Source organism: Sciurus vulgaris, assembly GCF_902686455.1.
Source record: "Sciurus vulgaris genome assembly, chromosome: 15".
Lineage (NCBI taxonomy): Eukaryota > Metazoa > Chordata > Mammalia > Rodentia > Sciuridae > Sciurus > Sciurus vulgaris.
Genome location: NC_136476.1, coordinates 77,502,282 through 77,530,128, shown reverse-complemented (window position 1 = coordinate 77,530,128; position 27,847 = coordinate 77,502,282). Strand labels below are relative to the sequence as shown.

The following is a 27,847-nucleotide window of genomic DNA, read 5'->3' as shown; positions in this document are numbered from 1 at the left end:
TGTAGACATGCCACAGAGGTATTGGACAGCAAAGCAGGGCCCCTGCCTGCCTGTCTTCTTCCATGCTCCAGGGGACAGGGAATAATTAGCCTCAGCACCTTCACCTAGGAAGGCCTGTTTACAGCAGCACATTCTTCTCTAAACTCCAAAATCATCACAGGGCAGAAATGAACACTTACTGAAAATACTACATACCTGGCACTGTTGCTAAATGCTTCAGATAAGTTCCTATCTTTTTGCTTTCTCAGCAATCCCAGCAGGTAGGGATTTTTACCTCCCTATTTTTATTTTATTTATTTATTCTTTCATTTATTTATTTATTTTGCAATTCTGGGATTGAAGAACCAACTGCCCGTGGCAGGTGGGAGAACAGGCGGATGGTTTCTTTCTTGAAAGCAGGTGTAGATGTGGAAGAAAAAGGAGAAAAACAGGTCAAGGAGGTAAATGAAACCCAAAGCCTTAAAGCTGGAAAGTTTAAAACTTGCCCTAGGGGTTCCCCAGTCCCCAAGAGGAGGAGGCCTGGTGACATAGGTAAAGTTCTTTCTGGCCTGGCATCGCCACCCTGGCGGTTAAATCTGGAGGGGATGTCACTCAGCTCCAGGGAGGGGACTGGCCATGCTGCATGGACCCTGGCTTGGCAATGTGGAGCTGACCTTGGGCATGCCAAGTTGACATCATCTGCAAAATGGGGGAGAGAGAGCTGGCCACTGTCTTAGCAGGGTCCATGCAAGGCAGACGGGACCCAGAACCCTGTGCACAACCCCAGGGACCCACACACTCCTCAGGAATGTGTCTGCTCTTGACTCCTTAAGGCTATGAGCATAAAATAGCATCAGGACCTGGGAAAGCCCAGTCCTCCAGGGAGGGTGAGCAGGGTGAGCAGATGCTCCTGGCCTCCAGGCACCCTGTGGTTTTAAAACTCAAAGTCCCACACCAGGGGGACCCCTTCATCCTGGGCAAACCAAGACAGTTGGTCACCTCAAGAGAGGCCAAATCCTTTACTCATTCATGAGTTCGTCTGGCAAATATTTACAAAGAACCTGGGAGAGGTGTTCAGGATGGGCAGTGTCCAGGGAACTGCCCTAATGGGCTTTCCAGAGTGGGAAACGCTGTTTTAGTCAGAACATTTGAGAGGAGGAAAAGTTTATCTGGGGGCTCATGGTTTCAGAGGTCCCAGTTCATAAAAAGCCGGCTCCATTCCTGGGGGCTCACGGTGGGGCTGACCATCATGGTGGAAGAGTGGGGCAGAGGGAAGCGGCTCACGTGCTGCTCAGGAAGCAGAGGGAGAAAGATCTCTACTCGCCAGATACAAACACATACCCCAAGGGCTTGCCCACAGGGACCCCTCCTCCATCCACACCCGACCTGCCTATAGGTACCACTCAGCTAATACCGTCAGGGGATTAATTCGGGGATTGGGTTAAGACTCTCACATTCCGATCATTTCTCCTCTGAACCTTCTTACATTGTCTCAAACGTGAGCTTTTGAGGGACACCTAATATCTAGCCCATAACACACACAAAAACAAACAAGGGTTAAAAAAGTATAAACTAGTAGAGATGTTTCCAGAGTAGCCCCAGTTTCCTACAGAGACAGACTCAGGCTCTGAAACCCTGAGCCATGCTGTGGATGAGGATGAGGATGGTGGAATGGGTTTTATTACATTTCATTTCTCCCCTCCCCTTACCCTCCACCAATTTGTTTAAGTGAGGGGAAAAAATTTTTTTTTTTTTTTTTAATTTTTGGGTATCGGATATTGAACCCAAGAGCCCTCTACCACTGAGCTACCTCCCCAGCCTTCTATTTTTATCTTGAGAGAGGGTCTTACCAACTTACCATTGAATTTGCCATCCTCCTGCCTCAGCTTCCCAAGTTGCTGGGATTAAAAATAATTTTAAAGTAATAATTTGTAATACAGTGTGTATACATGTAAGTTAAAATGTGATACGTGTTATAGTGAAAAAACAAGTATTCAGGCAGAGACTAACTGGGGGGCGGCCACTGTCTTCCAGACATATGGTCAGGAATGGCCTCCTCCAGGAGACACTTGAGGTGCCAGCAGAACAGGACATTCCTCAGAGGAGAGGGGCCCAGCAGACAGGCAGCAGAGGTAAGGCTAGAGGCGCCCTGTGGTCATGCAGGCTGAGGACAGCTGCCTGGGCCTGGATGGAGTGAGGAGCAGGACAACGGACTCATGGTGACATTCCCCAAATACCGGCCACCTTCCCCTCAGCCGCCATCATTCTCACCCTAAGAAACCCCCAGGGAGTCAAGTAAGTCAAAGCCAGGGGCCCTGAAATGGCCTTATCTCTACCCCTGTCCCCACATACCCATGGTACCTGTCGCTGTCTCAGCCAAACCTGTCCCAAGTTGGCTGTGAAATAAGCTCTTCCAAGGGGTCAAGTGACATTTGGTCTCCTCCCTCCTGTCGGGAGGGGTGGGTGGCCGTGGTATTTTTAAGCTATGAACAACTGACATCTGTTAATTATTATCTGTGCACTCCTGGTTGGCTCTCCCCCACCATTGCTCAATCTAGCCAGCAGCCCCAACCCTGAGAAGTGGAAATGCTACCTCCCAACAGAGGGAGTTTGGGGGTGCAGAGGCCCCTCATGTTGGCAGTGGAGGGCTCCCGGCCACAAGGCCTTCCAGAGAGTAAGTGGGGAAGAGTGGAACTCAGCCCTGCAGCAGTCCTCGGGGTCCTCACCTGGCCCCCCTCAAGTCCCACTTGTCCGGAGGCACCCACTTTGTGACTAAGAGGCGGCCCTGCCCTCGGGCCAGGCCTTTTGCTTACAGAGCCCAGAGATTTCCTAGCTGATCTCCAGTCAATCAAACTGCACTATGTCTACAGATTGAGCACCCCAAGGAGCCGAGGGTGGGGGGCGGGGGGCACACACATCGCCATGCTGTGTGGCTGCAGGCAGGGGTGTGCTGCACGGGGACCTGCGCCTTCTCTGGTTTTGTGAGGGGACCGCATTCCAGGCAGGGGAACTCTGAGAACAAGGGCCTGGCCATGGGGCAGGTGGGAGGTCCTGGAGTACTCAGGGGGCTGAACAGGGGCCCATACGAGGGGCTGAGGGCAAGGGGTGTTGGGGAGAATATGGGGAGTGCCCGAAGATGAGGGGAGTGACCCTGTCAGATCAAGGTTTGGAGAGCTGCCGTGGGGCAGCGCGAGAGGAGGTTGTGGCTGGGTCCCCCACAAGAAGGGAGGACAGGGATCTGGGCACAGGGATGGTGCCCGAGGGGAACGTCCAGCTTTGCATGTAGCAGGAGGAAATAGCGGGGAAAGGGGAAACCACCTGCCTGGGGTTCCCTGGTGGGCCGGGCTCAGCAGCCTTCACCTGCAAGGGGGAAGTTGGGGGCTGGGAGGGGGCCGCCAAGAGGAAGGAGAGCAGGAAGTGGGAAGGAAAGGACTCCGGTGGGACAGGTAGACAGGCCCTCCGAACATCCAGTGAAAATTGCTTCTCTCCACCTGGAACTCAGAGAGCAGGTCAGAGTGAGTGATTCCCACCTGGGACTGGGCACAGTCCAGGTTCAGGAAGCCAGGGACACCCCAGGCCTGAGCGGGGCTTCCAGGTGAGAGCTGGCAGGTGGGATGAGGAGAGTCCCAGGGCAGGACCTCGGAGAGTCAGGAGACATGGACAGAGAAGATGTCTACAAGGACACAGAAGGTACAGCGGGAGGGGCCCCAGCCAGAGGCCAGCACTCAGCAGGGCAAGGCTGGCCGCCCAGAGCAAGAGCAGCACAGTATCAAAATTCTGGTGCATTGAGCCCCTTCTGCACGCCTGGTCTTGAACTAGGGGCTGATATGTATTAGCTATCCTGAGGGGACGCTGGGGCTAGTACTGCTATCCCATCTGACAGACGGGAAGGTCAGCAAACAGCAGCTCAGTCACGGCTGGCCAAGCCCAGTCCTAAACCCACACACTCTGTGCCACCATCTGGGAAGAGGCAGATGGTCAACGTTTACGGATGGGTCTGTGGCCAGGGTTTTCAGAGGGGAAGAACTCGAAGGTGGACGGGTGGGGCAGACCACGGAGCCTACAGCTGGGACGCGTGGGAGGGAAGGGGTGTCTGGCCAGCGCTTCAGCAACTTCCTCCAGCCGCCAGCCCAGGCAGTCAGAGCAGGAGCCGCCCATCGGAGCGGAAGGATCTGGAAGGCTGCAGCAGGGGGTCAGGACCGGGAAGAACCTTCAGTTCTTGCTCTGCCTTTAGGATCCAAACTTGGAAAACAATGACCACTAAAAGGGATTCGATGACTAAAATTTTTGACTATTACTAAATTTAGCCCTGGGGGTGGAGTAGGCGGAGTAGGCGGAGTGACGTGCCATGGGCAAGCTTTGCTTCCACCGCCAGCCCCAGGTTGTATCCTACTTAAGTCCATTTCCACCCCACCCCAAATAGGAGTCCTGTCTTCTAAGGGCCTTGTGGTGGGAGAGAAAAACAAATACTAACTTAAAACCCAAGGAGGACTTTGAAATTAATGAGCTCCTCATTCCGTATCCCATCAGAACCTAATACCTGAGCTAGAAAGAGCAGTGTTTCATTCAAAGGAATCAGTCACTAATGGTGGAATTTCAAGCACTAGAGGTAGTCTCAGGGAGCTTGTGAAATCATGATCAAGAGCATACCACACTCTACCCAAGTGTAACAACATCTTCAATTCTCACCAAATCCTCACTAAGAAAAAAAAAAATCCTAAGATCTGCCTCCTCCTCCAACATCTCTTCTCTCACAAGCTTGGCCTTAAATAGTTCAGTGGGAGAATTTCTCAGTCTGCATTAAAACAGTGCCTGGCGCATGGTAGATACTCCATAAAGAGGTGTTGACTTTGTCACCGCAGAGAACAGTTCAGTTTTGTCACAAAGCACTTAAAGTCCTCCCCAGATTCCAGAGTGCCAGGAGCCACACCTTCCAACATCACCCTTCATCATGGACCTTTGCATTATAATTTCTCTTGGTTCTATTGTACCTGGACAGAAAGGGCTTCCAAGCACACACATTTGCTCCTTCAAAGCTTTGGAAGAATCTTTCAACATTATTTAGGTTCAGCCCAAATGTTTTCAACCAACCAAACTTCCTTCCTTCCTTCTTCCCCTCCCCCCCCCCTTTCTTTCTTTCATGGGAATTGAACCCAGGGGTGCTCTACCACTGAGCTATATCCCCAGCCCTTTTTATTTTTTATTTTGAGACAGGATCTGGCCAAGTTTCCCAGGCTGGCTTTGAACTTGTGATCCTCCTGCCTTAGCCTCCCAAGTAGCTGGGATTACAGGCATGTGCTTGGCTATTTTCAACCCTTAAAAGAATTTCTATAACACCAAAATTTCACACAAGCCAGGCATTGGTATGCACGCAGCACCCACCCCACCACACCCCACCCTGCAGCCCTGACACCAAGGCTGGGCATTATCATCAACCAATCCTGGTGCTCTTTTCTGGTGAGCCAAGATGCAGTTGCAGAGTCCTTCTCAATGCAGAGCTTGGTTGATAGGAGATGCAGTACCTGGGAATTGGACCTTCCAGGTAAATCCCCTCTTGCGGGAGGAGGAGAAATGTTTCTACAAAAATCCAGAGTCAGATGAGGTGACGCACACTTCTAATCCTAGTGGCTTGGGAGGCTGAGGCAGAAGGATTGCCAAGTTCAAAGCCAGCCTCAGCAATTTAGCGAGACCCTGTTTCAAAATAAAAAAATTAAAGGGGCGGGGATGTGGCTGGGTGGTAAAGTTCCCCTGGGTTTAATCCCCTGCGCGTGCGCGTGCGCGCGCGCGCGCGCACACACACACACACACACACACACACACACAAATTCACTGAATTTGAAACCATTCGCAATGTGAGCATTGTATGCTTAGGGGTCTTTTTTTGTTTTTGCCTCTGTTTGCTCCCCAGTTTTCCTGGGAATTCTTTCACCATTCCCAGTACAGGGAAGAAGCAGAGTCCAGAAATGGGACCTGGAGGGATAGGAGGAAAGAGACAGACAGATAGCACATCTGATCATCTGCTTGGGCCTCCTTGGCTTTCTAAATATGTGACTCCGTAAAATTCCCTCACCTTTGGTCAGCTGGGTGGGGTGGTTATCTTTTAAACCTGGAAAAGCCCTGGCTGGTCCCCACATAAGCACTGAGCTGGGCACTGAGCCCTGATCTCAAGGTGACTGAATCCCTGTCCTTCAGTCTAGCAGGTGATTAGACACAGACTCGAGTAACAGTCAGCACCAATTCCAGTTGCAAGCTATAGCAGAACCAGAAGACCACTCCCTTCCCCACGAGTGCCACCCCTTCCTCCTCTGGGCATCTGATGACCCCAGCCCTGCACTCAGGCCCGAGACCAGTGCAAGGCCTCACCCTCTCCTGACTCGCTGCATGAACAAACCTTCACTTCCTCATCTGTAAAGAAGGGGGAAATGCCAGGGGTACCCAGGTCAACCGTGACGGCAGAGCCTCACCGGGGTTAGGGTTAGGGTTAGGGTTAGGGACTGTGCTCCCTATGACAAAGGACTGGCCATCTTAGGGGCTAGACCAGAACTCTGTTGGGAGGTTCTTGTCTCTTGGAAAAAGGAGGGAGGAGGGAGGGAGGAGAGAAACCCCATGGAAACCAGTCCTCCACAGGACCCCACGTGACAGACTGAGGAAGCTTCTAGTCCAAGCTTTTCCTCTCATATCCAGAGCATTTGTCTGGTTTGAAATCGGGACCGTTTCTGGGAGAAAACTCATCCCCTGCCCTGACGCATTGGCTTTTCATCCACCGAGCACAGTCACGCCAGGCGTCCCCCCACCCTGCCCCCAGGTCCACCCTTCATGCCCTTCTCCACCCTGGTGCAGTGGGTGCCCCTGCCTGCCCTCCCTTTCCCAGGGAGCTGGGGTGCCCTGGGTGGCAGCCCCTGGGTCTGCCCAGGGGAAAGTTCAGGCCAATTCTCAGCAGCTCCTCTCCTCAAAGTTTCTCTGAGTTTTCCTTCACCTCCCAGACCCTCAGGGAGACAGAGGGTCAAGGCCAAGGCCAGGGTCAGGCCAGAACCAGTGCCCAGCACTGACCTGCTATGGCAGGGGTGACCCAGCCCACAGGACCTGAGAACCTGTCCTTCAGCGCCTCATTTCCCTATAGCGAACCTGTCCCCATTCCCGGCAGAGTGCACCCACGCACCTTCCGTACAAGAGGGAGAAATTCAAAGCTAAAAAATACATTATCCACAACCACAGTTTCTGCCTTCCCCCAGCAGCACCGCTGGCCACCAACGCCTTCAAAAAGGCCTTTGTGGGTATTCCCCTGCCTCTGCACCAGCACCCACTCCTAAGACACCATTCAGCAGCTCTGAATTACCCAAATCAATTACTCCAAGGAGGAACCCAGGCAGACAGGCAGTAGAATAAAGACGGCAGATAATTCCCACCGGCAGGTAATTGCTCCCCGGAGAATTTCAGATAATAAAAGAGGAATCTGAAAGAAAGCATTTCCCCCAGAACAACAGGGAAGACGCATCAATAAGCAGAGACTGTTCCCTTCCCTGCAGCCTTCCTGCCTCCTCTGTGGGCTGCATCCCTGCAGGGGGACTCCAGCCGGGCCTTGGGAATCCACTGGCTGGGAGTGGGGGTCAGGCCGGGCCCAGGTCAGTGGGTGTGGCTTGGGCTCTTAGAGGAAATGCGACTCTGTGTCCCTCCCTGGGCAGGAACGAGGATGGGGCTTCAAGGGTCTTGGACACACACCTGGCAGTTAATTGCTCTGTTCCCTACATCCATCTCATTTTCTCCACAAGGCCAAAGGCTCTTCGAGAGCTGGTCCTGACTGTCACCTCTGCGACATTTGGCCCTCGACCCCCATTGAAGGACCTGCCAGTGGATCCAGGTGGTAGCGGAAGGACAGACCACTGGATCACCTGGAGCCAGTTACTGGGTCCTCTGGGTCTTGGTTTCTTTAATTGTAAAGTGGGGCCAGAGCGTCCAACTACGATATGGATGCCTGCAATGCCACCTCTCCAAGAGCGTCACAGACCCTGTCACTAGGCAGTCCAGGAAGAACGCGTCTATCGCCAGAGGTTTGGAGAGTGCTGGGGTAAACAGAGCTCCATGGGTCTCTTACAGCAGGACTTCCAGAGCCTTTAAAACTGCACATGGATGGGAACTACAGCTAACAGGCTCGGAGCCTTTCCTCAACTCCTTTCCTCGAAGCATCTTAACAGTGGAACATTCCCTGGAGCACCGCTGGGCTGATGAGGTTGCAGACACACAGCGTGACCAGGCCGTGAGAAGGCGCGCAAGACAGGGCTGAGGCCACAGTGAAACCTCACAGAAAGCACAGTGCTTGGGATAAGTTCTGAAAGAAAGATGAGGTTCTGTGAGGAGGGACAGGGCAGGGGACATTCCACATAGCAGGAACTGCCCATCAGGAGTGCAGAGGCGGAGAGCCAGGGCTCACTGGGCCCTGGGTGTTACCTGGGGAGATGGGAGAAGGCAGGATGGCGAGGGCCATAGGGTAAAGAACGTGGTGCAGTTTGTTTAAGGTCCTTGGATAAAAATAACGGCCTACTTAGGAGTATTTAGCAAGTGCCAGGCAATTCTTACGACGCCCATGAGGCAGGTTCTCTGCGCTTCTTGCTTTGCAGCCACTTTAAGTGGCTGCTTGAATTCACTCAGCTACCAAGAGGCAGGGCAGGGATCTAAAGCCCCAGCACATCCATCTCAGGCCCACTCAGCTCCCCACCCCACAAGGACAGGGACCAGGCAGAAGCCTGCGCCACCCACACCATCAAAGTGAGGAGCAGAGCGGCTGACCCCGGCGCCTTGATTCTTTATTTATATTGCATTGGACTGCACTTTTCCAATATGTCCATGGGTCACTTGCTATAAATATTTAAAAGGCAGTCTTTTCAACTATCCATCCATGAGTGGGCAAGAAGGTGCCAAAACAGCAAGTTGGCACGGAAAGAACCACGTGGCCAAAGCCATCAACATCCTCAACAAGAATTATGTTTCCAAGCATGTGGCTGCTGCTTGATTGACAGGCCATGGAGCTCTTCTAAGAGGGACTAGGCCTCTCAGGAGAGGGAGGTATCAGCACCATCATCAAATACATCTCAATACTCATCTCCATCACTGAAAAGAAGGCACCAGGCCACTTCCTGCCCTTGCACTGAAAAGGAAGTGAAATTGTGTGCCTTAATTCAATTAGGTAATTAACTAGACAATGCAAAGAGAAATTCCAGCTAGGACATACTTAAAATCCCTGCGCTGGTGGGTCAAGAGGATGTCAACAACAAACAGGAACTCGGGCAAGAGGGGGAGGCGGGGGCAGTCGAGGTGTGTCCCTGCCAGGGCAGTTTATAATTACAAGCACTCACCCGAGCCAGCTCTGTGATAAGCACTTCACAAGCATGACCTCACCCAAGGCTCAAAACAACCCGGTGACGTAGGTGGTACTCTTCTCCCGTTGAGTGGACACTGAGGTGCAGGCAGTGAAATGACCTGCCTGAGGGCAGGTGCTGAGAAGTGACAAACCCAGCTCAGATCCCAAATCCGCCTCTCCTTCCTCCACGTGCCTCCGCTCCTTCCTCAGGAGCAGGCTCAAGAGAGAAATGCTCTAGCAATCTGGGTCCAATGGGGAAAACAAGTGTCCCGCCTGCCAGGTCTGGGCTCTCAGCTGACGTGGACAACATGGCTGCCCTGGAGAACCAGGTGAGCTTGGGAAAAGTGGCTTCTGCAGTCCTGTTTGCAGGCACCTGGGAAGCTGTCCTCCTGGGCTGGCTCAGGGCCTGCTTCCTCTGGAAAGACCCCCTGGCTGGTCACTCTGTCCCTGCTGTCTACACAGGCACGTGGACTCTCCCAAGGCAGGGCGTGCTTTCTCTCTAAGGGTGTACTCTAGCGTGGACCTCCAGGAAGGAGGGAGGGAGGCAGGGAGGCGGGGAGGAGCCAGCCTCAGACTCCGCCCCAGCTGCCTCCACCAGGGCTTCGGCTCCAGCTTGCTTGCCCAGTGCCTTAAACCACAGAAACAGGCCCGAGGGTGGGGGCAGGAGTGCCAGGGGAAAGGAAACCTCGGAGCACCTAGAAGAATCTTCTTCTCCTTTAACCTTTTTCTCTATTCATCAAAGCGGCTCCCTTACTAACCCATATTCAGAAACCTTTTTATTTGGCTGATCTGAGTCCCTGTCCAGTTTTACAAGAAAAGTGAGTAAATAATTCAGACCTTTCCCTACCCGGAACTGCCTTCGCCAGAGGCAGTAAGTTCTGGAAAGTGGCAACGGCCTGAGTATCCAAAGATCACAGCCAAGGCAGGGTCTTATTAAAGACCCTTGTAATAATCGTGCAAATAATAATCCATTACAAAAACAGGAACCCCACCACGTGCTTACTCCCTGGGCACAGCACCAGGCTGTCCTGGGTCTAACTGAACCTGATGCCCACCCTAGGAAATAGGTATTACTGTCCCCAGTAATATGTTAGGATCGGAGAAGTGAGGTAGCTCCGTCTGAGGTCATGCGGCTGGTATTGCAAACTCAGGTCTGTCTGACCCACCCCAGGCCACACACCCACGTCCAGCCTCTCCACTCTGCCAGGCTCCCTGCAGTGGAAACAGACTACGGGGCTCTTCTGCCACCTCCTACCCCAAGCCAAGGACTCAGCAGCCATCAGAGGCCTCTTCCAAATCTGAATCACGAATCCACTCAAAGAAAAATGCCCCCAGCAACTTCCTTGCCTTGAAGGTAACTACAGGGGAGGATGGGAAAGAAATGAACATCAACCTCAAGAAAGCCAACAGCTATAGGGATGAAAAGAGATGGACTCAAGTTGTGAACCCATATCTTGTGATAAGCCCTTCCTTTCATGGCACCTGGATATAGCCATACCTGCTTCCCTCTTTTCCCCCTCTGACTGGTCAATGCTGGGGCTTCAGTGGGAAGCTGGAGAGTGATGCCAGTGTCACCAAGGACCTCTCATTCATCCCCTTGCCACCCTCACCTGCTTAATTACACCTGGCCTCGCTGTAATGATACTTTCACGATTCCTTGAGAAGCATTCGAGCAGCTGGAGGGCAGAGCAGCCATGCTTGAGACAGCAGGCTGTGGACTCAGGAAGGCCTGCATTTCAAACCCTGACTCTGCCCCTTCCCAGCTGGGTGATCTCAGGGGGTCACTCCTCCTCTCCCGACCTCAGTTTGCTCATCTGCAGAAGGGGGATGATAACAGAACTTTGTAAGAACGAAGTGGGCTAGTTCTTGGAAAGTCTTAAACCTGGCCCAAGGGAAGTACTCAGAAAGCATGAACTGCTAGGTATTTTTATTATAGCCCAGAGAGGTCATGCACCTTGGTCAGGCTCACACAGCCAGTGTGAGGCACAGAGAGAGCTGGCATCAGGTTCGGGCTCAGGTCCAAGCTCTTTCCTGACATACAGCTACTCTCCTGGGAAGCTGTGAGATGGCGCAGCCCAAGTACTTACCATGCCCCAGTGACTTCCCCAGGCCTACAGTTCATGGGCAAGTACAAAGTCCCAACCAACAGATCTGTTTTTCTACACATGCACACACACACACACACACACACACACACACACACACACACACACACACACAAAAATCAACAAGTGGCTCAGAGTGAAAGTTCCCAAACCTTGGCGTCCTCCCCAACCTCGAGGTGAGGAGTGATCTCATCCCTGTGACTAAGCCAACACCAATGCCAGGAGCCCTCTCTGGGAGCCCAGAGGCTGGGCACTGCTAGCTCCCAGCTCCAGAAAGAGCCCAGCCTGCAAAAATGGAATTCTCCCTGAGCCGGGAATCCCTGGCCCTCAGGTGGGAGAAGCAGGGTGGCCCTGCAGAGAGAGCGCTGATGTAGCTGAGGCTGCAAGGGTCTGAAGGTCTGGGTGCGAGACCGTGAGCTCCACCGTGAGCAAACCGGGCCTCCGGACCTCCGGGCTTCTGGGCCTCCGGGTCTCCAGGTCTCCGGGCCTCCGGGCCTCCAACCACCCACTTCTAAACAGAAGGACTGCACCCGAGGATTTCTAATGGCCTGTCGGGCTCAGGTCTGGTTTAGCTCCTGTCCTGACCAGCCAGGGCCTTGACCTAGCAGGGGAAGAAGCACAGCTAAGAAAGCACGGAGTTAGAGGGCAAGGGACACTTGAAGGGTCAGAGGAGAGGATTCCAAGCCAGCACCGCCAAAAAGAAAAGAAATGAAGAAAAATCCACCCCTCTTGTTTCCACACCAGCCCTTCTCCTGCAGCCTGTGGGCTTGAGCACAGATGAGGGGTCCTGGGGAGCAGACTTGGGTCCTGCTGCTGAATTTAGGGCACAGTCTGCAGCAAGAAACTGGGCCCAGGCCCCACGTGCTCTTTAAAGCGCGGGCAGGGCAGCCCTGCCTACGTCAATGGCCGCCCGGCCACTCAAGGGAGATAGTGGAGCCAGAGGCCTCTGCACAGCCTCAAGTGTGACACGAACCCAAGGGATTACGATGTCTATTTTTAACTCCCCACATCCTGGCCGAAAAACAAATCCCTCACACGCCCTGCAGATCCCTATCAGGGGGCTGACTGAGCCTTTTGGGAATTCTCTCCTCCCGGAAGCAGCGCCCGCTTTGATGGCTTCCCTCTGCCAGGAAAGGCCCCGAGGTCTGTGCTCCCGCCATGGCCAGCTTCCATTATGTCTGGCTGGGTCCTCGCGGCCCCAGCAAACAGCCTCATCCTGGTGGCCCCAGTCGCCACATATTCTCCAGCAAGTGACAGCCAGGCAGGTCTGGAGATGCTGAGGAGGGTCACTCGTTTCTTATTCATTTACCCCATTTTGCCTCCCAGCCTGTCTCTGACAAGGTGGGTCCCCTCTAGGTGACAGCCTTGAGGCACCAGGGTGGATGCTCAGTCTAGGTGGGGGAGCGGGGACGACAGGTAGGCTGATAAAGTGACAGTGAGGCCCTGCCAGCCTCCACCTGGGCAAGAGACTTGAGGGGTCTGAACATAAAATCAGACCACCAGCCACCCGTCTCCCCTCTTTAGCGTCCCCAGCACCACTCAAGTCTTACTCTAAGATGCTTTTTAACAGGTACCAGCCAGCAGGACCTACGAGGGGGTGGGGGCGTCCTACCTTAGGCAGGGCTCTCCTGGCCCACTGCCTAGATGTTGGTTAAATTCCTCCAGACAGTGCCCATTCCCCCTTGACCCTCATCAAATGACATAGCCCAGAAAACGACCCCAACATGGGACTCTCAGAAGAAAAATCCTCGCCGACTGGGGAGTGGTCCGCACAGACGGCCTCCTGGCTTGTGGTGAGCCCTGGACTGCGGGAGAGAAGAAGCCTCCTGGCTGGGTGAGACCGCCAAGCACCCCTCTCTCAGAGCTGGATTCCTCAGCAGAAAGTCACAGAGACCTAGATTAAAAAGACCCTCCGAGTGAGAGCACTTAAGCACAATAACGGTTTGTGCTGTAGCGTACATGTTTGTCCTCCTTTGTGTCCCTTTCCCTTGGGCCTATGGGGCTCTCAACCCTCTCTGAGCACAGGGACAGACCCTTCCCATGGAGGCCCTTAACATGCAGCTGTAGAAGAGTCATATGACCCCTCTGCACCCCTGGTGTCCCAGCTGTGATCCCACAGGCTTTTCCCAAAGAATCAGGTGAGATTTGACTGTTCTCATTTGAGACCTGAAGTTCAGCCTGCAGGAGGGGACTGACAGGCCAGGAAGTCAGAATAGACTTTAAGAAGCAGATCAGGGCTAGGGATGTAGCTCAGGGGCAGAGCACTTGCCTAGCATGCATGAGGCTGGGGCTTCCATCCCCAGTACCACAGGCGCACACAAAAGCAGATCAAGAATGATCCAAAGAAGACAGAGATGTCTGTGCACAAACCCAAAGAAACCCTCTATCCTTCAGCTGAAGCCAGTCCAGTCCAAAGCATAGACCGAGAGACTCCCCACCTGATCATGCAGGGAGCCAGGTGCGGGGAAAACACTCTCAGCAAAAAGCAGCCGGATTCAAAGCCAGTCCTACGCTACAAAGCTGGATGAGCATTCACTAGACCAAGGAAGGGCCCTTGCCAGGCCACACCCATTATGTGGGCACCGAGATGACACAAGGCCAGGTCTGTGGCCTCAAGAAGCTCAGAGCCCATCGTGGGAGACAGACACGCCCACAAGGAAGTGTAAAGCAAGTTGGTTCATCAGAACTCAAGCCAGCACTGAGCAGAGGGACCGCCCACCCTTAGTGGGGAGAAGAAACCAAACAGAGGTGACATTTGTGCTGGACCCAGAGGGAAGCAAGAACGCAGGCATGAAGCAATGGCAGAGGGAAAAGGGCCTTCCAGGAGTCGCAGGCAGAAACCAGGAGGCATGAAGTCTGAAGAGCTGACAAAGACAGACAGGGAGGAAAGTTGGAGCCAGACACAAGGCCTTATGGGCCCGGCAGGGAACGAGGGTCTCGTGCTGTAGGTGGGTGACAGGGAACCACTCTCGGAGAGGAAGAAGACTCATCCTGGAGCTGGAGAAGCCGGGTAGCTAATGAAAGGTACAGTTAACCAGTTAACCAGCCTCAGGAGGCCAGGCTGCCAGGCCACCCCATCATGGGGAGAAGGCAACTGGATCGCCTCAGCCAGCTGATGCTCCCGGAGAGGCGAGAGCCATTCAGTCAGGACTGGAGTCAGGGAAGGCCGAGGAAGCCAGAGGAAAGGCTCGGGTGGCCTGGGACGGAGAGAAGAGGCCCAGGCTGCTCTAGACGGGAGGGGGCTCCCTTCAGCAGGATGGATCCCGGAACTCTAATCTCCAGCTCTGTTTCGTCCCGGACCCCCATCATCACCCTCTGAGTGTTCAGAGTGCCAAAGACCGTTTCCTTGGGAAGTTAGCAACCTCACCCGACCCTGGGCTTCCTGGGCTACCCTCCCTCTGCCCAGAGCTCCAGTCCTTCGCGTACCACATGCATAAGAGCCCTTCTGGCTGAGTTCAGAATTCCCAGTGCAGCACCCTGCTGCCTGACCAGACCCCTCCCTCGTGCCTTGAGCCCATCAGGGACTCCCTCTCCCCAGAAATGCAGGCAGAAGTACGATGCATGAGGGTCAAGGCTGGAAGAACCTTAGAGACCAAGCTGAACAGCCTCAGCTCCACCTGCTTCACAGCCAGGGATGTGAAGGGAGGACCAGCCCTGCCCAGGATCACACAGTCCATCACAGCCCAGGGCTTCAGCTTCAAGACAGGGTCTGGCACCAAAGCCTCGAGCAGAAGGAGCAGAAAACATGGGATGCAGTGCAGAAAAGGCCAGTGCATGCTGTCAGGGGATCTGGGTTCAAGTCCCCACCCTGCCACCTCCCCCACCCTCCCACACACACATTAGGGCTTTGGACATGTCACTGCAGCATTCTGGACTCCAAGACCTCTTCCATACAATGGGTGTTTAACGATTCCATGCCTTCAGCAGGATCAAAGAGAACAAAGGTAGAACAAACACTCTGTGGAGCAGAGCTGGGGAGTCGGAAATGTGATACTGCTGAGGTCTGTGTAGTGAGTCCTTCACCCCACAGTCCTCCAGCCAGCCCAGTCCAGCCCAGCCCAGCCCAGAGGTCCCCAGGTGAGACACTTCCCTAGAGCTACCCACAGCCAGCAGAGCAGCCCTCCAGAGAGAGAGAGGGATGGATCTACTCCTACCAGATTCAAAATGCAGATGGGCATGTGGCAGAACCAGCCCAATCCCCTCCCCCAGAGATTCAGCCCAGCACTGCTGACCTGGGAAGGTCAGAGGCCACCGTGGGAGGATGGAGGAGGAAGGTATGTAGGGTAAGGGAGTCCTCCCCTGCTCTCCAAGTTCCCCCCTACCCTGACTGAGAAACCCAAGCACCAAGGGCCTCAGCCAAGGTGTGTCAGACCTACCACAAAGCAGAGGCCAAGGTCTTAGAGTGTGGGGGAAGGGGGTGGCAGGTCCATTCCCTGCACATCCACCCGTGAAATTTCACCAGGCTTCTCTGTCCCCATGGCCTAGCCCAGAGCCCCAGACGTCCACCCGGAGACTCCCACAGACAGCAATCAACTCACTGGTGGAGGTACCGGCATGCCCATCCTACAGTGGAGAGAAAGCCCCAGAAAGAAAAAGCAACCAGCTTAAAAGAGTGATACCAAGACTTGATCTGAGACCTCTTAGGAACTATATGCCATATACTCTTCCTAAGAATACCTTACGGTCACGGTTCTACAACTGTGCTGTTCAAGAGAATGGCTTGGAGAATTTTTTTTCAAGGCAGATACTGAAGTCTGGAGTAGAGATGAGGAATCTGCATTTTAATGGGTGCCCCAGTGCATGTGATAAAAGCACCGGACACACACCACAGGCACAGAAGCATGTGCACAAACCATGCACATGTTCACGTGCACACACACACACACACACACATGCAAGTGCACATGTGCACACACATGGACTTGCATGAAAGAATGGGAGAAAATAACAATGAGAAGCATGGGCAGTAATCCAGAGGCTGGGTTTGGGGTACAGCTCAGACCCTCACTGGCTGTATGACCTTGGTTAAGTCCCTTGGTCTCTCTAAACCTGTTTCTTTAGAGGCAAAATGAGGATAAGAAAATGATCAGTCTCATGAGGTTGTCTTAAGGATGCAAGGAAATGCATGTAAAGCCTCCAGCACAGGCCCTGGCATATAATAAACACTCAATAAATGGTGCTGTGATCGTTGCCAAACTCAGTTCCAGTGTGCTGAATGCCTGAGGATAGGAACAGAATGCCAGCACCAGGGGACCTCAGTGAATAATTGAGTCAGTAAGAGATGCCCGAAGGGTTGTGCTAGAATCAGTGGGTAGAAGTAACAGGGACACAGATTTCTGCTCTAAACAGAAAGAATTTTTTAATAGACTGGAGGTGCCCAATCATGAAACCAGCTGCCTCGTGAGCTCACTGTTACTAGAGGATCCTGGAGAAAAAGACTAGACGTTCACCAGGCAGGAGTGCAGCAGCAGGAAAAGAAGAACGGGGAGGGGGTGGCCTAGATGATCTTGAAGGTGACTTTGGGCCAGTTTCTGCAGGTCAGCCCCTCTCCCCATCATGCTGGTTAATTGGCTCCTTTGCTTTCCCCCCCAATTTTTCAGGGAAATATTACCCACTGGGATCCATAGGGAGCTGGGAGAAGGCCTGACGCTTTCTGCATGGCTAACGGCAGAGAAGAAAATGGGTGGGGCATTCTTAACTCTGGGGCCTACCAACTCACTGAAAATATATGCCCCCCCCCCAAAGGTGGGTGCATCCCTGCATTTTTCTCAAAGGGGATGGTTAAGAGAGTCTGGGCTTTACTCATTCTGAAAAGAGGGGAAATCGAGGCTGGGCAGGGGGTGGTGTTAATCCCTCAGGCAGCAAGGTGGCCGGAGTCCAGGGTGCAGACTGGCTGCTCAAGGCTGTGGTACTACAAGCCAGGCGCCTTCCAGACTTACCTCACAAATGTTTCACTGCATCCCCCTGGGATGGGATTTTTGAGATCAGAGAGGTTAAGAAGCCCATCCAAGGGCTCAGAGCTAGCAAGCAGCAGGGTCTGAGGTTTGAACCCAGGTTCTGTGAGCTCCAGAACTGAGTGTTTGGTTTGGTTTTACACGCTCAGGTTTATAGTCTCAGATAAAGAAATAAAGAAAGGAGTTACTGTTGCAGGGGAGATAAGGTAAGAGAAAAAATAAGACTCTGATCTTCATTGGTGATTAGGTACCTACTTACCCACCCATAATTAAAATTAAGATAGAATCCCACCTTTCCTGCCACAGGTGTAGAGCCAGGCACACACCAGACAGTTCAAGTGTGGACCATCCAGCAACTAGAAAACCCTGACATCATTGCCCCCAGGCTGGTCTGGGTTCTCACTCTGCATAGCTCAAGGTGTTTTCATGGAGGGTGGGGTTCAAAGCAGACAGGAAACAGAAGACACTTCACTTCAACCACCTGCCTCCCTCCTAACTGAGGACTGGCTAGGGTAGAACAACAACAACAAAGATACCCCAAACTTGGGTGCCCCTGGGGTGCCTGGCTTTGGGTACCCGGGTTGCCCGGGTGGGGGTGAGGTGAAAGGGTTTGAAGTTTGGGGAGATCTCTGGAAGCCTTGGGGATTGGTAAGTTGGAGAACCCCCTGGCCACCTCAACTTCGGCTGGCTGCGGGCCCCAGCTGGGGGTGCCTTCCTCGTGACATTCTGTACCCTCCTCTCCTGAGGACCCAGTGGCAGCCCTGAGCCCTGAGGTCAAAGAGTGGATAACGCTCGGCAAAGTTTAAAGGGTCAACATTTGGTACAGAAGTCCCCGAGGGAGAGGAGAGTGTAGGTGAAAGACGGGTAAATAAAGCAAAGCTGCGGCCCGCTCCTCGGTCCTGCACCCCAATACCTTGCATGCGGACCCCCAGATCCTCTCCAGTCCTGGACCCTGCTCGGGTCCCCGCAAGCCTGCAGAGCCCCCTCAGCCTGACCCGCTGTCGCCAGCTTTTACCTCTACGCGCCGGCCTGGCCGCCCGGAGCTGCCATCCCAAAGGCGCCGGACCTGGAGCCACCCAGGGCCAGGACTGCGAAGCGGCCGAGTCACTGGGACGCGGGCTCCCGGGGTCCCCGGGCGGCGGCAGGAAAGTTTCCGTCGCGCCAGCTGGGTCGAGCGGAGCAGGTCCGACAGGAGCGCGCTCCGGTCGGCTCCGCACCTCCCCCGGCGCCGCGGCTCTCCAGCTCCAGGACTCCCGGGCCACCGGGCCAGCCAAGCCCTGCCAATCCCAGGCCCAGCCGCCTGCAGCTCCGCCCGCCCGGCCGGGGGCCGAGCGGGGGCGTGGAGGGAAGGGGCGGGGGCGCACCTGTTTGGTCAATCGACCCCATCCCCGCCGCCCCGCCCCGGCCGGACTGGGCAGGGCCGACCCTCTGCGCCAAGCCCGAGCCCGGGCCCGGCTTTGCCCCGGATCCAGGCGGAGCCCCGCTCCGCTCCCCAGGCCTGGCGGGATCGAGCGCGCCCGCGGTCTCAGCTAGCCAGCCGAGGTCCTTCCCCAGCCCCGGGAGTTTAAAGATAAGACCCTGGCTTTAGCTCTAGGGCTATGGGGTATGGGACCGAGCAGTGGGTCTCGACTTTGCTTTACAGAATCACCCCTCTGCCAACCCACGTCGCCCTCTCGCAAGGATTTTCGTGTGTCTGCTGACCCCTTAAACTTTCCAGTGCTTCCTGCTTCGATCTGCAGCTTCTGGCCCTAAGACTTATGAGGGCACGAGAGCTTTGGAAAAGGACAGCGCGCAGGTGTGTCACCCGGAAGGCACCTCGGCACTTCCACCAGCGTAAACTCGCGAGGACCCCAGCTGGCTCCGGCGACCGGCACGCGCCTGCTTGCGATCGGCTGCGGCGGGTCCCCCAACTTCTCTAGAAGACGAAGGAACATGTTAAAGCTTAACGATTTTATTGCCCCACTTTGCAGACAGAAACACTGAGGCCAGAAGGGGGCGAGCTCTTTTCGGACCTGGTGATGGCAACCCACCTTTTCAAACTAAAGGTGAGTTTGCAGAGTTGACCTGGCTCTTCTCCCCGAGCCCTGCTCAGACGTCTGGGTTCGCCCCACCTGGGCCCCCGCGGTGGCCCCGCGGTCAGCGAGGAAGACGAGGCCCCCAGCAAGTGCGGGGTAGAGCGAGCGCTCCCGGCCTTACCTCTGCAGCAAAGCGTGTCCTCGCAGAGCGCGCCGGCCGGAGGCCCCAGCAGCGGCAGGGAGGCCCAGGCCAGGGCGCGAGAGGCCGCGCCGCCGGCTCCCATCCCGGACGGGCTCGGCCGCTCCTGTTCCCGCAGGCCTTCCACCCTCCCCGGCACCTGTGGGGCCAGCGCTGTGCCCCTGGTCTCGGCCTCGGGGTCAGTCCCCGGCCAGGCCCGGGTGGGCGGTGAGGAGGGCTCCCCCGATTCTTTGGTCTGCCCTGGCTCAGACTCCCACCGCGGCGGCCCGGGCAGGGCGCTATTTTTAGCGAGAGCTGCTCTCCCAGTCCGACAGACAGAACCAGTTAATTCGGCCGCTCGGGAAGGGCCTGCTTAGGGAGCTCCCCGGAAAGGCAGCCGCAGCTCTGCTGAAAGCTGATCCTTCACATTCCTGCCTCTCGAGGCGGGAGGGCGGGAGGACGCCTCTAATTCCAAGAGGGAAGCTGGCGTCCTCTCTGAAGGCAGCCCTGGGCCCAAGTGCACGCCCAGGTTGGCTCTTAACTGGCTCTGAAACCTGGCCCGACCTCCTTCCGCTGACCCCAAGCCTCCTACGATGTCCCATGACAAGCCCACCTGCAGGCCCGCCCTTCTTGCTGATCTCCCGCACTAGGAAGTGCCCCTGAAAAATGGGCTCTGGGCCCAGCAGCAGCTCACCATCGTCACTCAGAAGCTACTTGATAAATGAAGGGGAGAAGGAATGAACATCAGATGCAGGGTCAGTGGACACTGGACAATAAGGAATGAGGGACAGGGTGGACAATGTGGGGTGATAGATGGGGTGGCTTTGAAAGCTTACAGAACTCCAAATCTAGCACTTTCTGGCTGTGTGACCTTGGCAAGCCACCTCACCTCTGTGCCTCAGTTTCCTGTTCAGCAAAAAAGGAGTTTTGGGGGTCCCAAGACAGTATATGGGACACCCTTTTGTAAGCAAAAGTATTACATGAATGTTCATGTAATGAGTGAAAATGCAAAGAACAAGACATACATGTGCTCTCAAGAAGACTCTTGCTCTTTTAATTCAAAGGACAAGCCTAAAAAGGTGGAAGACCAATTGGTATTGGACTAAGGATAAATAGTCCAGTGAACTAGAATAGATGCTGCAAAAATAGACCCAGTATATATGAAAACTTAATATCTGGCAGAGGTGGCATGGCAGGTCAGTGGTGAAAGGGTGCATTTTCTGTAAATGGTGCTGGAGCAGTTGGGTACCCATGTTAGAAAAAAAAATTACATGGGTGCTGGGCATGGTAGTGCATGGCTGTAATACCTGCAGCTTGGGAGGCTGAGGCAGGAGGATCACAGGCTCAAAGCCAGTCTCAGCAACATAGCAAGGCCCTAAGCAGCTCAGTGAGACTCTATCTCAAAATAAAATAGAAAAAAGGGTGGGGGGTATGGCTCAGTGGTTAAGTACCCCTGGGTTCAATCCCTGGTACCAAAACAAAACAAAACAAACAAAATGACATGGGATCCCTACCTCACACCATACATAAAAGATTAATTCCAGATGTACTGAAGACTTAAATATACATGCATACAACATAAGAGGAAAGGAATTCTTGAAAAAGATACGAAAAGCACAAATCATCATGGAAAGGATTGACACATTTAATTAAAATATGAAACTCCTCTTTATCAAAGGAAAATATGTGCAACACAATATCCAAGATATATAAAGGCCTTCCACAAATCAATTTTCAAAAGAAACAATAGAAAATTGGGGAAATATCTGAACAGGCAATTTGCAGAAAAGGAACCACAAATGGCCAATAAACATATGCAAAGATAGCCTCACATGTAATCCAGAGAAATGTAAAATAAATCCTCAGTAAAATGCCATCTTGCACCTGTCAGATTGGCACAACAACAAAGTGGGGCAGCAGGGACACGGAGCCTGGAGAACTCTCATACCCTGCTGGCTGGAGCAGGCATGGATACAGCCACTCAAGAACGATTTGGCAGCTTTGAAAACGTCGAGGTCATCACCCCTGTGACCTGACCCAGGCTTTCCTTGTGGCACATACCTGGAGAACCTCTTGCTCGCTGGAACAATATTGATGTTAAAGGAGACTCTGAAACAGTCCCAGTGTCTATTATCAGAAGAATGCACAAGCAAATTGTGAAGTGTTTGGAGAAATTCTACACTGAATAATTAGAGATTCCTTACGAATCTCCAGTGAAGGGACAGGGGAGCAGAAACATGCAAAACAAAAAATGCCATATGTCACATAGAATTGCACAGATGTAGCAAACGCATAAAGACATTCAGAGGCATGACGGATACACCATTCAGCAAAGCGTTCACTCTAGGGGTAGAGGGAGATATGATGGGGTGGTAGGAAGGGGCTGCTCCCATTTGATAAGATTTTGTTTCGTGTCTGGAGTGGTGAATACACAGGTGTCTGTCTTATTTTTTCAAAACTCTTCATATGTGTTTTTCTGGGGCTCAAACCCAGAACCTCATGCAATGCCAGGCCAGCACTCTACCCCCGAGCTACCTCCCCAGCCCCAAAATGTTTTTAAGGTACAGAGCAAGCATGATGGGAATCTTGGAGTTCTGCTCCAAATTTTACTTTCCTCTTTCTTTCTCCTTACCCTCCCAGGGACACTCTTCCACTGAAATACATCCCCAGTCCTTTTTATTTGCTTGAGACAGGGTCTTGCTCAGCTGTCCAGTCTGGCCTCCAACCCTCTTGCCTCCACCTCCCAAGTCTCTGAGTTTACAGGCGTGAGCCACCATGCCTGAGATGACTTTCCCCATTTTAATAGCACAGTCATAGTGTCTAAGAGCTCAATTCAAAGCCCAAACATGAGTGACTCTATCCCCAATCTCCAGTGGAGTCCTTCACACCCTAGTCCCAGTCACCATGCAGCTGGGCCCTGAAGCCCTGCACACTCTCTGGGACCTTCCTGAATTTACACAGTCTGATCACTCTTCCCAGACCTGGTCCTCCCTGTCTCTGCCCAGCCAGTGTCTATTCTCCATTACAGTCCAGCTCAGGCATTCCAGCCCACGGGAAGCCCTGCAGGTGTTCACCGACTCCCCCAGGTGGAGAGTCCCCTCAGCACCTGCCCTCTTCACTGTCTATTGCATTATGGATGGTTGCACCTGGTTCGGAGTCTGTCTCCTGGAGGAGACTAGGAACTCTTCCAGCCTCCCTCCTTGTCTGAGCCACCGCTGCAGCCTCACCATCTGCACAGGGCTTGACCTTAGGAAGGTTTGTTTAATGAATGAAAGAGCTAAGTAGGCCCAAGTGTTCAGAAACCCAGAGGGGCCATGCCAAACTCTCAAAAGGAGACCAACCCCACCACCTATTGGGCTGACTGCTTGGTCTTCATTGAACATTCTTCAGATAGTGTGAACTTTGGGGTCAGAGAGAACCGTCCACACCTAGGCTGAGCCGATTGCCAGCTGTGTGAACTAGCATGCTGTTACATCCCTCTGAGCCTCAGTCTTAGTGTCTATACAACTAGGATGTGATTAGGGCTCATCGCGAGGAGTTATTATGAGGATTCCGTGAGATTACAGGAAGCATGGCCCTGTTTGGAGGTCAGGTAGCTACTCTCAATATTGGAAGATACTTTCAGGGAAGAGTGGAAGAAACCGCCTACGAAAGTGGAGGTCTAGCCAAGTGTGAGGGCTCATGCCTGTCGTCTTAGCTACTTGGTGGCTGGGGCAGCAGGATCACTTGAGTCTGTGAGTTTGAGACCAGCCTGGGTGACAGCAATACTGTCTCCAGAAAGAAAAGGAAGGAAGGGAGATGAAACTATCACAAGGTTGTTCACCAATTCTGAACAAAAGCATGCGCCTGGAGGCTGGTTGGAGCTGGGACGCCAGAAGCATGCTCCAAGTCACTGCTCCTAGTATTGCTTCCTCCTGTCCTTCGCCCCAGGCCATCCCACCCCCTGCCCAGCATGCACCTAGGAAGTGATGAGCAGCACAGCATTTCGGAATCACAGACCCTCCTGTCTGTCCCCCTATCCACTCTGGTCCCCTCCAATCTGCTCTCACATGTATCCCAGAGATGCCAATCTGGGTCCTTCTTTTCCTTGCCAGCTTCCATCTGTAGGGGCGACAGAGCCTGTGGCACCTTCCCCAGGGATGCGTCTGAAGTGATTTATCAAATGCATCGTCTGCACTATATATGCAAAATCTACATATGTCCACTTGTCGGGAGCTTCCATCAAAGCAACACACAGGATCGCAAATTGCTTATGGTCCAGACTCTAGAAGATAAATTGGATGGCGTTACATGCTGTACGTGCAAACAAATATATAAAATTGACAGGGCTGTGTGGTCACTGGAAAAGAACAACACAGTGTGCTTCAAGGGTGCTGGTGAGAGACCGAGCCAAGGAGCCAGTGCTCTTTGATCCAGGTCTCACTGGATGATATAATGTTATCCTGGTGACATGGATATTAGCCACCCATGGCACTATGTCCTGTGCAGATGTCTGCCATCTTTCTTAGCGGCTCTCAGGAAAGTCATCGATGACTTCCTCATTGGGAACACCAAAGGGTACTTTCCCGTCTTCATCTAACCTGATCTCTCGGCCATGCTTCACCCCATAGAAACTTCTGCTCTCTTCTTTCCCACAAGAGTCTCCCAGCTTTTCTCCTAGTTCTCGGTCCCTCTTTCCACCCCTTGGCTACCTCGCTATACTCCACTGGGCTATAAAAGTTGGAGGTGAAGACTGTCAGAGCCCCTGTGTCCTGGACTCTCTCCACAGGTGACTTTGACTGCATGGAGCTCATAGCTTCCACCGCAGGCTTTATGCCGGTAATTCCTACATGGCCACTTCCAGCCCAGCCCGGGCACTGTGGTCTCTTGCCAGGACTTCAGTAAGTGCTGAGCTGCTTCCCTGCATCTGCCTGTCTGTCTTCCTCTTGGTTGTGTCCATTGGTTCTCCTCAGGAGGTTTGCAAAGCACAAATGCAACCACATCAGCTTCTTACAGCCTCATGTGACCTATCAGGCACTGGGTCTGGCCCCCCATCCACCTCTACAGTCCTTTTCCTGTCTTCTTCCCCCTACCTCTCTGCCCCCAGCCACCCCAGCCAACTTCCAGGTCCTCAAATATGCAATATTCCTTCCCATGAAACCCCTACCAAGTTCCCCTCTTCAGAATTTTTCTCTGTCCCCCTCTCCCCTCCCGGACCCAGTTAACTTCTTCCCATGGGAGCTTAATGTCGCTTCCTCAGGGTAGTCTTCCCCGGCCTCCACACTACACACCATGGCCCTAGTTGTGTTCCTTCACTGACCACAGTGTGTTATCACCTGATGAAATGTCACCATCCTGCCTTAAGCACAGGGATTGCGCTTGGTCTTGCTCATTGCTGCACCTGGTCCCACCCTGAGCAAGGACCCCGGCACATAATAGGTACTTGATGAACATTGTCTGACGAGTGACCCCGTGTTTGCTTGTACACCTCCCCTGATGGACTCTACTTACCATGGCTGGACATTGTAACGAGAGATTTCTACACTTAGGTGCCCTGATGATATGTAAGCATGCTTGGATGCATTTCCAGTTGCAATCATTTAATTCTCACAACCACCTCTGAGGATGTTCTGGTATAGTCCGTGTCCATTTGATGTGAGGAAACTGAGGCTCAGAGAGTATAAGCAAATTGAAAAAGATCACACAGCCATGTAAGTGGCAGAGCTGATGCCCACATCCAAGTCTGTTGGATTCTAAATCCAGTGGGGCTTTGTAACCACTGGGCTTCACTGCCCTTTTCTGTGCATATTATTCTACGTTAGTATAAATTAATCCATAATTTAATCTCTTATGGAGGTAGTGGCCCTTCCTGGTGGAACTGAGATTCAAAACCTCATTCACTGAAGCATCAGACCATGTACCCCCAGGCCCACAAGAATCCCCAGGCAGGGGGGACATGAGTGTTGGGGAGAGGAGAGAAGGAGAGGGAAGAGCTCTTGTCCCGTGCCCATGCAGGGTGGTGACGGTCAGGAAGAACGGATGGCAGAAATGGACAGAGCTCGCCTCTGCCTCTGAGGATGAAATACCAGACGGAACGCAGCTGTGCTAGACACGACGCATGGAGATCACGTGCTGCTGAACAGAAAGGCTGGGTCCCCAGGACAGGCCTGCGCGCAGGGGATGCAGCCATGTTAGTCTAACCAGCCCAGAAGCTTTGACTCCACCTCCACAGTGTCTCCCACTCACACCGCTGTCAAGGTCAGTACCGTCATACCCCACGCCAGATGCAGAGCACAAAGAGAGGCAGCAGTGTCCCCAGGGGCCACCCTGCATGCTGGCCGACATGTCAGATAGTCCCAGGTGGCTGCTAAGCATAAGTCAGAGTTGGTAGCTGTGGGGCCCCGATGCCAGCCTGGGCAGCACAGGGGGCTCCAGGAAGGGCTCCTGAAAAGATGACCTCCCAGTGGGTCTTAAAGGAGGAGAGAGAAACGTCAGCCAGGCAAACAAACTGCTTTGCCAAAGCATGAGCGGCAGGGAGTGCTGGGGGTCACAGCCAGGGCCACTGGGCATGGGGTGGGAGGGGCAGCCACGGGGGTGGGGCAAGAGCAGTGCTGGTCACCGGGTCCCTGAGCACCATGCCCAGGGGCTAGGACTTCAGGGAGGCTACTGGGAGATCCGAGGGAAGGGAGGGGCATGGACAATTCTTGAGTTTTACATGAATCTCTTCCTCTGGAGGAGGAGGATGGACTGAAAAGGAACAGACTGGAGACCAGCAAGAGCGTGGCCCAGGGAGGGGCTGGGAGGGCCAGGAGAGGGAGCAGAGAGGACAGATAGCTCAGTGAGCAGCTTGATCAGAAGGAAGATCCCAGACTGGATGGTTGCTGGAGCGGAATGTTGGGGTGGGGATGGACCCTGGGCTATGTACACAACACTAGTCCCCCTTCTAGAAGGAAGAAACCATTCTTCCAGATGTGGAAGGCCTCTGGAAGACGCTTTGGGGCTGCCCCTGCTGAAGAAAGCCATCTGGCTAGAGGTGACACTCCCTTTCTGGGATGTCCTACTGGATGACCAACCCAGAAGCGTGATGACTGCCCCGTAGGCACTGCCCAGGACAACTTGGAAGGGCCATCCTGGGTCCAGACACCTGCTCCCACCCCTTCTGCATGGCCGGAGCTCGGTTGAGACTGGACGCAGCTCCGCTTCGCCCCCGGGCCTCCCGCGGGGACACATCTCAGACCCTGCAAATGGTGACATGGAGGACAGAAATCGCTCACTGGGAGTCCCGGTGGAAATGACCCAGTAGATAGTGCGACTTCAAAGTTGCCAGGGAGAAAGGCGAGCGGTAGATCCCAGAACAGGCGGAGAGGCCGGCTCTTCCTGAGAAGACGTTGGAGGCAAGGTGGGGTGGAGCTGGAGTCAGGAAGTAGAGGGAATTGTAGTCTTAACTTTTTTCCCCCCTTTGCAGATGGAAGGAAGTAATGTCTGCTTAGGGGAGGGGTAGATGATAAAACAATTATGCAAGGAAATAATTACCGCAGGGTACAATATCTGTCACCACCGCAGCAGTAAGGAGTGCAGGGCCCCAGCGGGCAGGTAGGAGTTTGCCAGCCCGTGTGCCCATAGGGACAGAGGACCCAGCCAGAGGATGATTTACATATGAGATGCCCAGTTAAATGTAAGTTTTAGATAAACAATGAATACTTGTTTAGTATAAGGACATCTTTGGCAATATTTGGATATACGTAGGCTAAAGTTATCCATTGTGTACCTCATTCCTTCCTGGCCCCCTCATACACTAGTTGGGTCACAGACTAGTTGGTCAGTCCAGGTAGTTCTCAGATTCTCTTCTTCCCCTCCCTTGCTCCAACACCTTCCGTGGCTCACCATTATTCAAAGCATGAACTGGTCGGTCGAGGCCCTCTGTTTTCTGATCTTCAGCCCCACTCCCCATCCCATCCCACATCCCTGGACTCTTCCTTTTGGTCTCTGCCTGTCCGTTTTTTGCTCTAGTCATTTCCTCTGCTCATCAAGTCCTCTCTCCAAGTCCACTCTGCCAGGAAACCTCCTAGGTCTAAACCTTTCTTGGTGGGAGGAGATAGTCATGCCCATCAATGAATAGCACCTTGGGCAAGTCCTTTCACTCCGAGCCTCCACTTCCTTGACTCTAAAATGGGCTCAATACTGCCTCTCTTATCCATTTGCTGAAGGGATGAGGATAGTGTTTAGAAAGGGTCAGGCACACCCTCAGAGGTGAGTAGACTCCCTGCCTGTGGCCAGATCCC

The 27,847-nt window shown here is 53.5% G+C and overlaps 1 protein-coding gene and 1 long non-coding RNA gene across 4 annotated transcripts in view; one reads left to right on the top strand and one right to left on the bottom strand.

Annotated features, from left to right (window-relative positions):
* Positions 1–27,847, bottom strand: part of DAB2IP (DAB2 interacting protein) — a gene marked incomplete at its 5' end in the record, with an annotated part of 238,162 nt that overhangs the window by 196,248 nt on the left and 14,067 nt on the right. Inside the window, one exon of one of the 3 annotated variants that reach the window (XM_079113732.1) lies at positions 19,590–20,972. The exons of 1 other annotated variant lie outside the window; for it this stretch is intronic. In XM_079113732.1, coding sequence (XP_078969858.1) covers positions 19,590–19,692 — 103 coding nt within the window. Of the gene's footprint in view, positions 1–18,408; positions 18,544–19,589; positions 20,973–27,847 lie in introns of those variants that run through there. One more of the 3 variants, XM_079113739.1, reaches the window with a different exon arrangement.
* Positions 18,795–26,759, top strand: LOC306645772. The gene is made up of 3 exons (XR_013759717.1): positions 18,795–19,438; positions 25,581–25,823; positions 26,513–26,759. It is a non-coding gene; the product is annotated as an uncharacterized lncRNA (long non-coding RNA).